Here is a 15,871-nt window from a genome sequence, read left to right as displayed (position 1 = left end):
TGAAAAGGCATGCGTGAACAATTTTTTAAAGAATGTTTTCTATTCTACTAACAACTAAAATAAATGGACCTGACCTTGTTTTTAATGTTTCAGGTCAACGTGAGAATAAATTGCTGCACTTCCCAAAGTATGTTGATAACGTAATGAAATGTTCAGTGAAAACAGAATTCAGTGGTCAAATATGTCAACACTGTATGTTCTAACACCCTTTGGAGAACATTTAGACACTGAGAAGTATTACAATAAAGAAAACTCCTTGACCTTTTTTAAAAAGAACCTTTCCAAAACTATTTGACCAAAGGCTGAATTTTGGGGTTAATACTTCTTAATGTCCTCTGAGTTATTTTTGAAAGAAACACACCTTATACTATATTGCATAATTGGAGAAAGATGTTTTACTGGAAGAAAGACGTTTTACTGGACAAATACAGTTTACATTATTTATACTAAAACTGAGGGGAGAATTGCCTCTCTTCGTTTTTACTACCCTATAAACTGTCTTGTTTTCTTTTTAGATTTCCATGGGATAATTAAAGGTGAACGTGTCAAACTCATACCCTAACAATTTTCGTTTCTGAGGAGGAATATTCCAAGGGCAGCATTTTAACACATACTCTTCAGTATGCTATGCTATCAGAGAGAATATTGAGTCTGTACAGATCAGCTTACTTACGTCTGGGGCTCCTTTTCATTTTGCTGTTTTTGCTGGGGCTGAAGAACGTTATTTACCAGTTCAGTGATCCCACTAAAGGGAAACCACCTGTTTAAATAAGCAAATAATGTGACTGAATAACCAAATGAATAACAAGGTAGGTCAAATGTTTTCTTATCCACACTAATAAAAATACACAGGCACAAAAGCTACAGCCAATGGAAATGGGAGCTCCAGTTATCATCCAGGCAGTCAGATGTAGGGAAATTAAGTTGGAACACTTAACCAGTCCACAAGCAGGCAGCAAAAAACTACATCCGGTCAAAATGTGGATGAAGTAAGAAGCTGCAGGCAGCTCTCTTACAAGCCAGAGAGTCAGAAAGCAGAGGACACACTAGCTGCAGCCTATCCAGTATTAGGGTAAGCTAATACCATCCAAGGTGCGGGAAGCAGAATACGGCAAAGGTACAGAAATCAAGCCTACTGCACTCTGAATACGTTTACTTACTGCGTCGGTTGTGGTTTGGGCTCTTCTTTGACCCTAAAAAGATAAGTTTGCACAACTGAGTGCACTGTACTAAGAAGAAACTTCTATCTACAATTGGTGGTCATATAAAAATGAAAAATGAGGTTTGTTACACACAAAAGGTTAGTGCTTTGCTACATATTGGAATTATACATGTCAATGAAGCTGACACAAAAGAAAGAGTTGAATCACCTGTGCATAATAGAGGACTGATATTAAAACTCTACCACTGCTTTAATGAGTCCATGATTTAGGACTCAAGTTCTCTGAATATTTTTATTAATACTGATACTGACGCTTTTAAAATACTTATTTTAAAGCACCATTTTAAACACAGTTACATTTGGTTTGCTGAAGATAAATAGATTTCCTCTTTATTTTTTAAATTTCTTCCTTAATATAAATTGAAGTAAAAGCATATTTTAAATAAAATCTATAATTTTATAAATGTATTTTAAAAGCCTTCCAAATGAATTTAATTACTGCTTAAAGGAGCAGATAAGAAGGTTGGGGGTTAGGTATCCAATCTAACTAAAAACGGCTACTAACTATGTATATTAAATTTTAAATATTTATAAGCTATAGTAAATTATTCATATAAGATAGCAGACTAAAAATGCATTTAAACTATAATCAACTCAGTGCTTCACTGAAATAGCACTGGATACTTAAAAGGCAGAGAAAGATCAGACCCAAGGGTAGTAGATTCCTCTGAAATCTGGCTTCCCGCACTTTACCTAAAACTGGTCCTAGACCTATGACTAAACCTATGACCTATGTCCTAAACCTATGACTTGGTGACCAGTTGGTTAGCTTTTCCCTTCCCAAAGAAAGGCTAAGAATTGGTAACTGAAATTGGTTACTAAAATCTAGGACTTCCATAAGGAAATTATAGTAACACTGTGCATTAAATTATTTTTAGATCAAATGGATTTTCTTTTCCAGTGTGTTCCTATTTATAATGATATAAGCAATAAATGAAAAGGTATACCCTTATACATTTTTGTGTCCCAAAGAATAAATATAATTGTTAATTATATATCTCTATATTAAACCACAAGGGAATCTCCTATGTTCTCTGCAAAAACTTCAAAAAAGTATAATAGTTTTATCCTAGAGCTAAAGCCACATCATTTAGTATTTAACTATAGTCATAAAATGGATTAATAATCAAAGATTGTATTTAACACCAACCATCATATCAACAAGCAAACACAAAAAAATTATAGTGACCCTGGATTCTGTCTAGAAAACTTATTATATTTCCCGGAGAATGAGGTAAAAAATCTCTTAACATTTTAGAACAAAATAGGTCCCAAAGAAAGATTACCAGATCAGCTCATTATACTGGAGAACAATGCAAGATTACCCTTCACCAAACGATATGCATATAAAAACAATAAATATTTAGATAGATAAATATGTAAATGAGAAAAATATTGTTAAAGAATTCCTGGGTGATCTCTGCAAGGAATCATGTTGCTTTTAATTACTGATAAAAGTTTTCATCACAAGCAAATGGATATTAATCTACCAATCAGTTCCTAATTTCAAGATCTTAAAAAATTAACAGACAAAAATTTCAATTACCAATTCAGGAATTATTTCTGGGCTTTGTAAAATATCTACATATGAAATATACAAACATTTGCATCAGCTTCCCAAATAAAATGTGTATCATAATGAGGCAGTATAAAGATTTATCCTGTCAGGTGGCCAATATACACATGAAAAGATGTTCATCATCACTTGCTCTCAGGGAAATACAAGTCAAAACGACAATGTCACACCTGTCTGAATGGCTATAATCAACAACACAAGAAACAACAGGTATGGCGAGGATGTGGAGAAAAAGGAACACTCGTGCACTGTTGGTGGGAATGCAAACTCTGGAGAACAGTATGGAGGTTCCTCAAAAATTAAAAATAGAACTACCTTACAATCTAGCAGTCACACTACTGGGTATTTGCCAAAAAAATACAAAAACACTAATTAAAAGGGATATATGCACCCTGATGTTTACAGCAGCATTATCTACAATAGCCAAATTTTGGAAGCAGCCCAAGTGTCCATCAACAGATGAATGGATAAAGAAGATGTGGTGTGTATGTGTATATATACATATATATAATGGAGTATTATTCAGCCATAAAAAAGAATAAAATTGTGCCATTTGCAATACATGGATGGAGCTGGTGAGTATAATGCTAAGCAAAATAAGCCAATCAGAGAAAGATGAATACCATATGATTTCACTCACATGTGGAATTTAAGAAACAAGACAAATGAGCAATGTAGAAAGAAAGAGAGAGAGACAAACCAAGAAACAAACTCTTACTTGTAGAGAACAAACTGATGGTTAGCAGGGGGGAGGAGGGTGGGAGCATGGGTTAAATAGGTGATGGGGATTAAGGAGTGCACTTGTGGTGAGCATCGGGTGATGTATGGAATTGTTGAATTACTATATTGTATACTTGAAACTAATATAACACTATACTAACTAGCTGGAATTAAAAGTAAAACTTAAAAAGAAACAGATTCTTAATTATAAGAGAACTGATGGTTACCAGAGGCAAGGGGAGTGTTGTATGGAATTGGTGAATCGCTATACTGTACACCCGAAATTAATAAAACACTGTTAAAAATTTTTATTTTTATCCTGTCTTTAAAAATGTCTGAATTTGAAAAATGTCTTGAAATGTCTGAATTTACCCACATTCCTTCATTTCAAAGTGCGTATGAGCAGCTTCCAGATTCCAGTCTGAGACACAAAGAGCTTGGAAATCATCACTCCCATCCTTACAACAAGCAAAGAGCTGAACAAAACTGAAAATCAACAATTCTTCTTAGATCTATCAAAGAATTTAGGTCACTGAACAAATTGCTGCCCTGAAAACTAGGGAAACAGACACACGGATCCAGAGTATCACATTTTACCAAGAGTACAAGCCAAGGGGCAGAAGCCCACACCTGAAGCTAGCATCTGTAGAAACACTTTTAATTGACCAAATACTAGAGACTCAATGTGGACTGGACTGATAGTTTAAAATTCCAGGGGCGCCTGGGTGGCGCAGTCGGTTGAGCGTCCGACTTCAGCCAGGTCACAATCTCGCGGTCCGTGAGTTCGAGCCCCGCGTCGGGCTCTGGGCTGATGGCTCGGAGCCTGGAGCCTGTTTCCGACTCTGTGTCTCCCTCTCTCTCTGCCCCTCCCCCGTTCATGCTCTGTCTCTCTCTGTCCCAAAAATAAATAAAAAACGTTGAAAAAAAAATTAAAAAAAAATAAAATAAAATTCCAAGGGGTCCCCGCCTTAGTTGTGCCACCGCAATTCAATAAATATTATCTCCAGAAGCCCTACCAGTTGCTCACTGTGAAAATCAAAGAAAACTCTCCTCTTACCTCCAGCAAGAGAAGGGAAAAGTAACGATTATGAAATATTCCCAGATTTCTCTACTTCCTTAACAATCCTAAACTCAAGGGAAAATATTTTACCAAAGCCTAAACAATTGGAGTTCTACCAAAACCAAACAAGCTTGAGAAAGACAATTACCTCCTCTAGACTTTGATGTGGGAGAAAAAAAAAAAAAAACAAAAAAAAACCACCAAACTATATCCCCTCTAACCTTCAACATGGGGAAAGACAAATATCAACTCAGGATCACCAAAAGACAGAGACTACTGAATGCTTCTCATAGTCAACACCTTACCACCAAATCAATAGAGTTCCTGAATAATGACAGGAGATTACAACTAAAAGAACTAAAGTAAAACCCTAGTTTGTGAGCATAATTTGTTCCAGATTCACGTTTGTAATCCAAAGAAGTCACACATCAAAGCGAATTTCAAGAACCATTGGCTCAGTTGCGATCATGTGATGTTCAGCAAATACTACTCGTATTGCAAGACGTCACTCATTTAACAAGTTAAAATTTATTAGATTATGTTTGCTCCCCTTTTGGAACACTCACAGAACAAACTACTTGGAATCCAATGTTTTACTATACAGGCTTTAGACACTATTTAGTTAAAAGTCCCTAGGGAAACACAAGGGAAAGGAAGTAAGGAAAAGAAAATACAAATAAGCACAACAGAGGAGAAGATTCTGGGAAGATGATGGAGTAGAAAGCAATAGACTTCTGTCTCCCTACTTGGACAACAATGGTAAAATTTGTCTTGTGTAACAATTTTGGAAATGTGGAGTTCAACATGGGGAAAGACAAATATCAAAGCCAATGAAGGCTTTCCATTTCAGGAGAAGACTTGAACTACACACTGCAGTTAATTTTGGTCAACTCGAGCTCTTAGCATAGTATCAGCCACCCATTCCCCACCTGCCAGACCCAAGGCATGTTGCCGTGCACTCATTCCTAAAGCAATGTGTACACAGCTTCCAGGAGCAAGGGTAGGTAAAAAGGACTCTGTTCTCTGTGCTCAGATGGTGGACTACTGACCGCTTCTTATCTCAGAGGTGCAGACGAAAAGGTGGGTGGCTATTGTTGTCCCAACTTTTCATATGGTTGAAGCCCTTGCCCTCTGCCTAAGGCAATTTCCAGGGTATTTAAGTGGCTAACATATATTCCTCTCTCTGTTGTTCCATTTTTCTTCCTTTGGGAGCCAGACATTAAAGACTGAAACATTCAAAAGCAACTGCATTTATGGGAGAAAGTAAAGTCACTACACATGCCCAGTGAAAGCATGGGCTTAGCAAAGACCTTAAATTTATAAGACAGGATAATCCTCAGCACAGAAACAGCCTACAAACAAACAAACAAAAAAACATAATAAAAGAAAACACTAACAGAAAACAACAAAATCTAGTGAAGAGGGAAAAATCTGAACCCCAGAGTACCACATTATTCGATTCAAATGTCCAATTTGCAATTAAAAAGAAATCATAAGGGATGTAGACCAACAGAAAAGTATTACCCATTCAAAGAAAAAAAGGATAAACAGAAACTGTCTCTGAAAAAGACCTGACAGCAGATCTACAAGACAAAGACCTGAAAACAACCATCTTAAAGATGCTCAAAGAACTAAAGGAAGGTGGGAAAAGTCAAGAAAATGTGTGAAATGTGTGAACAAAATGGAAATATCAATTAAGAGACAGAAAACCTAAAACAAGTGAAAAAGGAATTCTGGAGATTAAAGTACAATAACTGACAAAAAAAATTCACTACAGGGATTCAAACTACAGACTAATTAATATTCAAATGCTACCGTAGCAATGTATACATTCAATAAAATCTCTATCAAGACCTAATGTTTTTTATAGAAACAAAAAAGCCCATCCTAAATTCATATGGAATCTGAATTCCTGAATAGCCAAAATAATCTTGAAGGAAAGGAGGGGGAGAGAAAGAGAGAGAGAGAGAGAGAGAGAGAGAGAGAGACAAAGCTGGATGACTCACGCATCTTGATTTCAAAACTTACTACACAGCGATAGATAATCAGTACTGGCATAAAGACAGACATAGACCAAGAAAACAAAATAGAGGCACAGAAATAAACCCTCACGTACATAGCCAAATGGGTTTTTGACAAGGGTGCCTAGACTATTCCATGGCGAAAGGACAGTCTGTTCAGCAACTGGTACTAGGAAAGCTGGATATCCAGATGCAAAGAATGAAACCAGACCCTTATTTAACTTATACAAGAATTAATTCAAAATCAAAGAGCTAAATGTAATATATAAAACTATAAAATTCTTAGACGATAACATAAGAGCAAAAGCTATCCAACACTGGATTTGTCAACGTTTTATTGGATATGACACCAAAGGCACAAGCAAAAAAAGTCAAAATAGATAAACTGGACTCACAAAAATCTTTAAATTTTGTGCATCAAAAGATATCAACGGAGTAAAAGGCAACCCACACAATGGATGAAAATGTTTAAAATCATTTATCTGATAAGTGATTAATGTCCAGAATATGCAGAGAATGCTTAAAACTTAACAACAAAAGAAAAGGAATCCAGTTCAAAAATAGGCAGAGGACTTGAATAGACTTTTCTCCCAAGATATACAAATGGCCAATAAGTACATGAAAAGATGCTCAATCTCACTAATCATTAGAAAAATGCAAATCTAAACTATTGGGAGACACGACCTCACACCCATTGGGATACCTACTATTGAAAAAAAACAAAATAAGAGGTGTTGGTAAGGATTTGGAGAAATTGGAACCCTTGTGCATTGTTGATGGGAATGCAAAATAGTATAGTCACTGTGGACAACAGCATGGTGTTTCCTCAAAAGATTAAAAATTATTCTATGACCTAGCAATTCCACTTCTGGGTGTATCATAGGGTCTCAAAGAGATAGTTGTACACCCATGTTCATAGTAGCATTATTCACAATAGCTACAACATGCACACAACCCAAGGATCCATCAATAAATAAATGGATAAGCAAAACATAGTGTGTGTGTGTGTGTGTGTGTGTGTGTGTGTGTATAGGGGTACAAACTTAAACAGTTAGGAAATTCCGACAGATAACTACAACCTGGATGAAACTTGAGGACATTATGCTAAGTGAAACAAACCAGCCACGAAAAGATAAATACTGTATTATTCTACTTACATGAGGTACTTAGGGTAGTCGGATTCATAGAGACAGAAAGAAGAATGGTAGTTGCCAGAGGCTGACGCGAAGGGGAAAATGGGGAGTCCTGTTTAATGGGTATACAGGTGCAGCTTTACAAAATGGAAACCACTCTTGAGATGGATAGTTGTGATGGTAGTATGTTATAAATGTATTTGATATCACCGATCTGTGCACTTAAAAATGGCTAACATACTACATTTTATGTCTGTGCATGTTACCAAAATTAGAAATACTGGTCAAAAATATAAGGACAATAGAAGAAATTTTAGCCTCTGACACCACAGCCACACCAAACAGTAAATAGAGCCTAACTCCTAGCCAAGTAAATATAAAACCTAACACTAAAGGGCTCTCTACCTACATTCCTTTTACACAATAAACCTTGTCTAGTTTTCAACAAAATACAAAGCATACTAAAAGGCAAGAAAAAACACAGTCTGAAAAGACAAAGCAGAATCAAAACCAGACTCAGATATGGCAGAGATTTTAGAATTATCTTACTGGGAAGAACAACTATAATCTAAGCTATATGTATAACTATATCTATATTAAGTTATATATATATAAAGTTATATATATAAGTATAACTATATATATAAGTTATATATATAACTATAATCTAAACTATAGTTAGAGTCAAGGGCTCTAATGGAAAAAGTGTACAACACATAAGAACAGATGAGTTGTATGAGCAGAGAGATGGAAAGTTTAAGAAAGAATGAAAAGGAAATGTTAAAAATCAGTAACACTGTAACAGAAATGAAGACCTTTGCCTTTGATGGACTCATCAGTAGACTGCACTCAGCTGGGGAAAATATCAGTGAACTTGAAGACATGTCAATAAAAACATTCAAAACCGAACGGCAGGGGTGCCTGGGGGGCTCAGTCGGTTGAGTGTCTGACTCTTGATTTCAGCTCAGGTCAGGATCTCATGGTTGGTGGGATAGAGCCCCACAGCAGGCTCCTCGCTGACAACACAGAGCCTGTTTGGGAGTCTCTCTCTGTCTCTCTCTATCTGCCCCTCCCCTGCTTGCACACTCACACATTCTCACTCTCTCTCTCAAAATAAATAAGTAAACATTTTTTTAAAAACCCTGAAAGACAAAGAGAGAAAAGACAGGAATAGATGAAACAGAATGTCCAAGAACTGTGGGACAATTACCAAAAGGTGTAACATTTTGTAATTACCAAAGGGTATAACATGGAACACCAGTAGGAGAAGAAAGAAAGAAACACAAGAAATATCTGAAGTAATGATAACTGGGAATTTTCCAAAATTAATGACAGACACCAAAGCTGTACATCCATTAAGCACAAGGAATACCAAACAGGATTAATATTTTAAAAATGTACAACTAGGCAAATACTATTTAAACTGGGGGGGGGGGGGGGGGGGAGGGGGAGGGAAGGTGTAGATTTTGAAAGAAGGCAGAAGGAAAATACACATTTCTTCTACAGAGAAACATATAAGAATTATACCAGACTTCTCTTCAGAAACCATGCAAGCAAGAAGAAAGTAGAGTGAAATATTTAAAGTGTTGAAGGAAAAAACCACCAACCAATAATTCTGTATCCAGTGAAATTATCTTTAAAAGGGCAGGTGAAATAAATACTTTCTCAGACAAGCAAAAATTAAGAGAATTTGTCATCAATAAATCTGCCTGGCAAAGAATATTAAGAGGAGGAAGAAAATGATAAAGGTTGAAAACCCACATCTACATAAAAATAAGAAGAGCATTAAAGAAGGAATAAATGAAAGTAATATAAAATCTTTTATTTTTCTTATTCTTAATTGATCTAACTGGTAAGTTTCTTCTCAGTAATAACAATAACATTGTGTTTGGTAATTATAGCTTATGGATAAGTGAAATGAATGACAGCAAATTTTAAGGTACGGGAGGGAAAAATGGGGAATACTCTGTTATAAAGTACTTGTACTACCCCTGAGGTGGTATAGTGTTATCTGAAAATAGACTTAGATTAGTTGTAAATGTACAATGAAAACTCTTCAGCAACCGCTAAAAACATTTTTATAAATGCAGTACAATTCATATGCTGAGAGGAGAAACAATGGAATCAAATCATATAAAATGCTGACTTTAAACAAGAAAAGGAAGAGAAATAAAGGAAGAAGAAGGAGAAGAAGAGGAAGAAGAAGGGGGGGAGGGGAGAAGAAGGGGGAAAGGAGGGGGGAGGAGAAGAAGGAGAAATAAAAGAACATAGGCAATGAATAGTTATAAATAATAACTATCAATCCAAATATATCAATAATCGCTTAAATGTGAATATCTAAATATATCAATTAAAAGGAAGACACTGTCAAAATAGACTAAAAACAAGCTAACAATGTGCTATCTACAAGAAACCCACTTTAAATGTAAAGCACCGATAGAATAAAAGTAAAGGAATGAAGATATACCATGCTAACACTAATTTTAAAAAGCTGAAACACTACATTACCTTCAAACAAAGTTAATTTCAGAACAAGGAATTTATCAGGGATAAACAGGGACATCCCATAATGACAAAGGGGTGAATTTTCCAAGAACACATGATAATCCTTAATGTGTAGGTGCCTAACAACAGAGTGTAAAAATATGAGAGGCAAAAATTGATAGGCCTGCCACAAGAAACAGACAAAGCCACTGTTACAGTTAAAGACTTCACACTTCAATCAGTAATTGACAGATCCAGCAGACAGAAAATCAGTAAGGACACACCTGAATGACTAGCATCATCAATAAAATGTATCTAACTGACATTCTCTAATACATCATCCAATAGTACCAAAATGCACATTACTCTCAAGCTCAAATGGAACATTTATCAAGATATACCACATTGTGGCCCTTACACTCTCTTTAACAAATTTAAAAGAATACAAATCATAAAAGTATGTTATGAGTTCACAATGAAATTAAACTAGAAATCAATAAAACTGTAGTGGAAAATCCAAAAATAGCTAGAGACTAAACAACACACTTTGAACTAACACCCGGGTCGAAAAAGAAGTCTCAAGAAAATTTTGAAGTATTTTGAACTAAATGAAAACGAAAAGCAATCTATCAGAATGTAAGAAAACTTTCACATTGGATGCAAAAGAAAGATCTAAAATCCATAAAGCAAGATTCCATCTTAGAAACTAGAAAAAGAAAAATGAATTAAATCTAAAGGAAAACAAAGAAAAGAATAAAAATAAGAGCACAAATCAACAAAATTTAAAATAGAAAACCAATAGTCAAAATCAAAACATGCTTTTTTGTGAAGACTAATAAAATGATGAACCCTTAGCTAGGCTAGTCAAGAAAAAGAGAGAAGACACAAATTACTAATATCAGAAATGAAAGACAGTCCATCACTACAGATCCCATGACATTAAAAAGATAACAAAAAATATTAAGAAAAACTCTATGCTCAGAAATTCAATAACTTTGAGGAAATGGACCATTTCCTTAAAAGAGAACTATCTACAAAAGTTCGCACCAGAAGAAATAGGTAATCTGGATAGGTCTAACATCTATTAACATAATTGAATCAATAGTTAATAACCTTGCAAAACAGAAATCACCAAAGACTACATGGTTCCATTTGTGAACCCTACCAAACATTTAAATGGGAAATAATACCAATCCTCTACAATCTCTTTCAGAAAAGGAAGCTAAGAGAACACTTTCTAACTCAGTCTCTTAGAACAGCACCACCGTAATATAAGAAACAAAGACATTCAAAGAAATGAAAATTACAGACCAATATCTTTCACAAACACAAATGCAAGTATATTCAACAGCATATTAGCAAATCAAATCCAACAAAGTATAAAACTATTGTACACCATGACCAACTTGGATCTATCCCAGATATGCTGGTTCAATACTCAAAAATCAGTTAGCATAATCCATCAATATCAAAAGGTTAAAGAAGAAAAATCATATATCATATTTGACAAAATCTAACAGCCATTTAAAAAGCTCTCAACACACTATGAATTGAGGATATTTCCTTAATTATGACAAACATAAAAAGCTATCACTAGCTTACTATCATTAAGTAAGTTGATAAAGTGTAAGTTTTAATGATGACAAGTAAGTTTAATGATGATAAAGTGTAAGTTTTCCCCTTAAGATCAAAGAGGAATTGACTACACAGATCAAACAAATTAATTTTTAGGGTGTTGGAACTGTTCTAAATGATATTGCATAGCTGTATACATGCTGATATGTATTTGTAAACACCCACAGAACTACATACAGCACAAAGAGTAAGCCTTAATGTATGCACATTTTTAGAAATCAACCACAAGGGTAAGGGAATCCTAGGAAGAAATGCAGAATGTGACAAATGAATCCAAATCTGCTTGGAGAATGGATAACAAACCTCACTAACAAGGATTCAGAAAAAATTGCTGCCCTAAGTAACAATGCGACAGGTTATTTTAAGTAGATATTTCCAATGCTAAAGACAAAAAGAACTATATTTAAACATTGTACTCTAATTGGCAAATTTGTTTGCACACTGCACAGGTTAGCAACTCTGAAACTATTGTACACTTAGACAGGAGTTAAACAACTAAATAAATTCTAGATAACGAGAGCCAGCTTTCTCACTGTCATAAAAAAGAAGTTACAAATAAGAAAAGAGGAGGCTAAAATGAATGGACCCTGCCTACCGTGCTGGATTTAGAGTCAAAGATATTAGTCTGAAGTTATGCATGTTTACATTTTATAGGCAGAGATGACTGATGATGATGATGATGATGACAGATAGATACATAGATAGAACTTATAAATGTAATTAATATACTAGAGCTAAAAACTCCCCCAAAACTCCCCCAATGATAGGGTTTTCTTTGTTTGTTAGAATGGGTTGAATCCTTTCAATTCTAGTAAAAAATTATCAAATTGCAAACCAGACAGACAAGTGGTAACGGACTTCTGTCAGCAGTCCTGAAAAGCTGAATCCTCAGGCAACGAAGAAAGCAAAGAAGCAAATTAACCCCAGAAGGCTGAAGAATTGGCAGCACCAGGTATCTCTAGAAATGGAGAGTAAAAGCAGGACTAAAAACAAGTTGAAAGTCTCTTAAGAACATAAGATAAGGGGGCGCCTGGGCGGCTCAGTCAGTTAAACATCCGACTTCGGCTCAGGTCATGATCTCACGGTTCCTGAGTTTGAGCCCCATGTTGGGCTCAGCACTGACAGCTGGGAGCCTGGAGCCTGCTTCAGATTCTGGGTCTCCCTCTCTCTCTGCCCCTCCTTTGCTCATGCTCTGTCTCTGTCTCTCTCTGTCTCTCTCTCTGTCTCTCCCCCTCCCCCCCCCACACACACTTAAATAAACATCTAAAAAATGAAAAAAAAAAAAACAAAAACAGAACACAAGATTAGGACCCAGATTCCCTCACTCACTCCATGCCTCTCCCTAACCTCAGCAGAAGCTTAAACAAGCCTCTCTGGAGAGGGTAAAACAGAATGAATAAACTAGGGGATACCAGGCAGAGGTGAGTCATAGCAGAGGCAATATACCGAACACAGACAAATTAAATGAAATCTTACATAATGAATGTTAAGACTCTAGCTTTTTCCCCAACATGGCCCCAGAGCATCAGCAGCCAGGCATATGCCCTCTTGCATGAAGTCCACAAGATTCTGCTCTGAGAAATCTAATTTGGTCAAGAGGGAGGAACTGGGCTCCCCAACAATGCAGCGCAGCTACCTCACAGACTATGTTATTGTTGATCTTAGTAGGGAACCAATATCTAAAGAAAGAGGAGGCTGAGGATATTATAAAAACATTAAAATTAAGCCCCAAATATTTATAATATCAGAACCACAAAAATGGGAAGAAAGGGCAAAGAAAACAGATTACATAGTGAAAGACTTCTACTTTCTATTATAAATGTAAAATGAAATAATAAGACAGAACAGAGGCCACTTTCTCACAGCATCTACCTAAACCATCAGCACTTAAAGCTGCTAATAACACCACCTGCCCCCATCTACTCAGGATCCCCCTTTAATCTGTACCTCAGTCAGTCTGATTCTCTTTTAGTCCCTAAAAAGGGCTGTGCACCTTTCTATGTAAATATCTAGAAATATCCAGGGGAAAATATGAACATTTTCAATAACAACCACATAATTTCCTATTTAATGCCATTTATTTTTACATTTGTGTACATCTATAAATGGGCTAATTTTTTTTCTTTTTGTTATTTTACTGAAAGCAACAGATCAGTGTATTAGAAACTAGGGCTCCTAGACTCTAGCTGTCACTGCCTTTGCCTATGAGAAGGAGCCACTCATGAAGACTTGGAATACTTATGGATAATGGGAGATAACATTCATCAAACTGTTAGTCAACAAGGTGGTTGTCAATGAACGCTGAAGTCCTTTCCATATTAGAGTTAGTCCACAAATGTTACATAATCGATCTGGATTATATATGTGGCAACTTTTCAGTGCCAAATTGTTTTCCCCCTGACACTAAAGATGTTCCTTCACTGCCAGATGGTATTTGCTCAGAAAATTCAAGCTTAATTTTTTTCTGAGTTATACACACACACACACACACACACACACACACACACACAGGCTCTGCGCTGAGCATGGAACCTGCTTAAGACTCTCTCTCTCTCTCTCTCTCTCTCTCTCTCTCTCTCTCTCTCTCGTGCCTGGGTGGTTCAGTGTGTTAAGCCTCATACTTTGGCTTGTGTCACAGTCTCATGGGGGTCACGATTTCATGTTTCATGAGTTCGAGCCCCCCATCAGGGTCAGCGCTGACAGAATCCTTGGATCCTCTGTCTCCCAGCCTCTCTGCCCCGCCCCATCTCTCTCCCTCTCTTAAAATAAATAAACATACAAAAAAAAAAAAGACTTTCCCTCTGCCCCTCCCCAGCTCCTGCTCACTCACGTGCCCTCTCTCTCTCTCTCTCTCTCTCTTTAAAATTTTTTTTAAAAAAGTAATTGTTTCTTCATATATCTTTTCCCAAACTTCTCTCACTACTCAAGGTTATCACTATCAGTTTGGGGTAAAAATCACTTTTCTAACCATTTTATGAGGAAAAGCAATTAACAAACTTTTAAAGTAACTCACCTTAAATTCCAAAGCATTAATTTTGTATAAAATAGCTGGTGAAGAATTGTCTCAGGAGAATTGAGGCAGACCTACATCCTATTTCTTAACTATGTTACCTGGTATTTATGTGATCACAAGCAACTTATTTAATTGAGCCTCTGTTTGTAATTTGTAAAACTGTGATAATTCTGGATAAAAAAAACTTAAAAGATTAAACAAAATAGGTGGAAAGTGCCTGGCACATAGTGCTTACACAATAAGTGAAAGTACCCTTTTCAAAACTGAATTTCTTTTCAAAGCTAAATTCAAAATATTTAATTGTCTCTGACTTTAAAATATTTACAATTCATTTCTGTGAATATATTCTCCTAAGGAGAAGAAAACAGATGGATAGCAGAAAGGTTTGGAAAAGAAGCTTTTCATTGCCTATTTTTGTAACTTTTGCATTATATATTTGATACCACAAGTGAATAAAATTTAAATAAAAATAGTAAACCACTATAAATTAATAAAAATATTAATCAAATAAATTCAGTACATAAAGTCCTCATAACTTGATGTAAGTGAGTCCCCTGAATGCAGGGATTATGTCTTATTCATCTATGAGACTCAAGAATTTTGAACAATGCTGGGCATCTAGTAAACATTCAAAAACATCGGTAAGAATGGATGCATGGTTGAGACCTCCATCTACATTTTGTTCATATTTATGTGGCTGCAAAAATTAAGACTGAAAATGTCTCTAAAGCTACCTAAATTACATAATAGAATATATTAACTTAATTAACTGTGCTATCGGGAAAGCCAAAATAACTGATCACCAAATGATACATTTAATGCCTATATATATATATATATATATATATATATATATAATAGCCTATATATTATCCAAAAAATTTGTTGATTTGCCATAGCATCAAACACTTAAAAATAACTATCATTAATTTCTAGAGATTTATAGAGAAAAGTACATTCCCAAAAATCTAAAAAGTGCTCACAAAAAATAGGGTCATTACTTTTTA

At 35.5% G+C, this 15,871-nt stretch overlaps 1 protein-coding gene across 36 annotated transcripts in view; it reads right to left on the bottom strand.

Annotated features, from left to right (window-relative positions):
* Positions 1–15,871, bottom strand: part of RIMS2 (regulating synaptic membrane exocytosis 2) — a 612,947-nt gene that overhangs the window by 517,345 nt on the left and 79,731 nt on the right. For 23 of the 36 annotated variants that reach the window (XM_058698768.1, XM_058698770.1, XM_058698807.1 and 20 more), the window contains exons 2-3: positions 1,161–1,193; positions 674–760 (exon numbers count right to left, since the gene is read on the bottom strand). The exons of the other annotated variants lie outside the window; for them this stretch is intronic. In XM_058698768.1, the coding sequence (XP_058554751.1) occupies positions 674–760; positions 1,161–1,193 (120 nt within the window). The remainder of the gene's footprint in view (positions 1–673; positions 761–1,160; positions 1,194–15,871) is intronic. 36 annotated transcript variants of the gene reach the window in all.

Source organism: Neofelis nebulosa, chromosome 14 (assembly GCF_028018385.1).
Source record: "Neofelis nebulosa isolate mNeoNeb1 chromosome 14, mNeoNeb1.pri, whole genome shotgun sequence".
Lineage (NCBI taxonomy): Eukaryota > Metazoa > Chordata > Mammalia > Carnivora > Felidae > Neofelis > Neofelis nebulosa.
The sequence above is the reverse complement of the archived record's forward strand: the minus strand, read 5'-3'. Positions and strand labels throughout refer to the sequence as shown.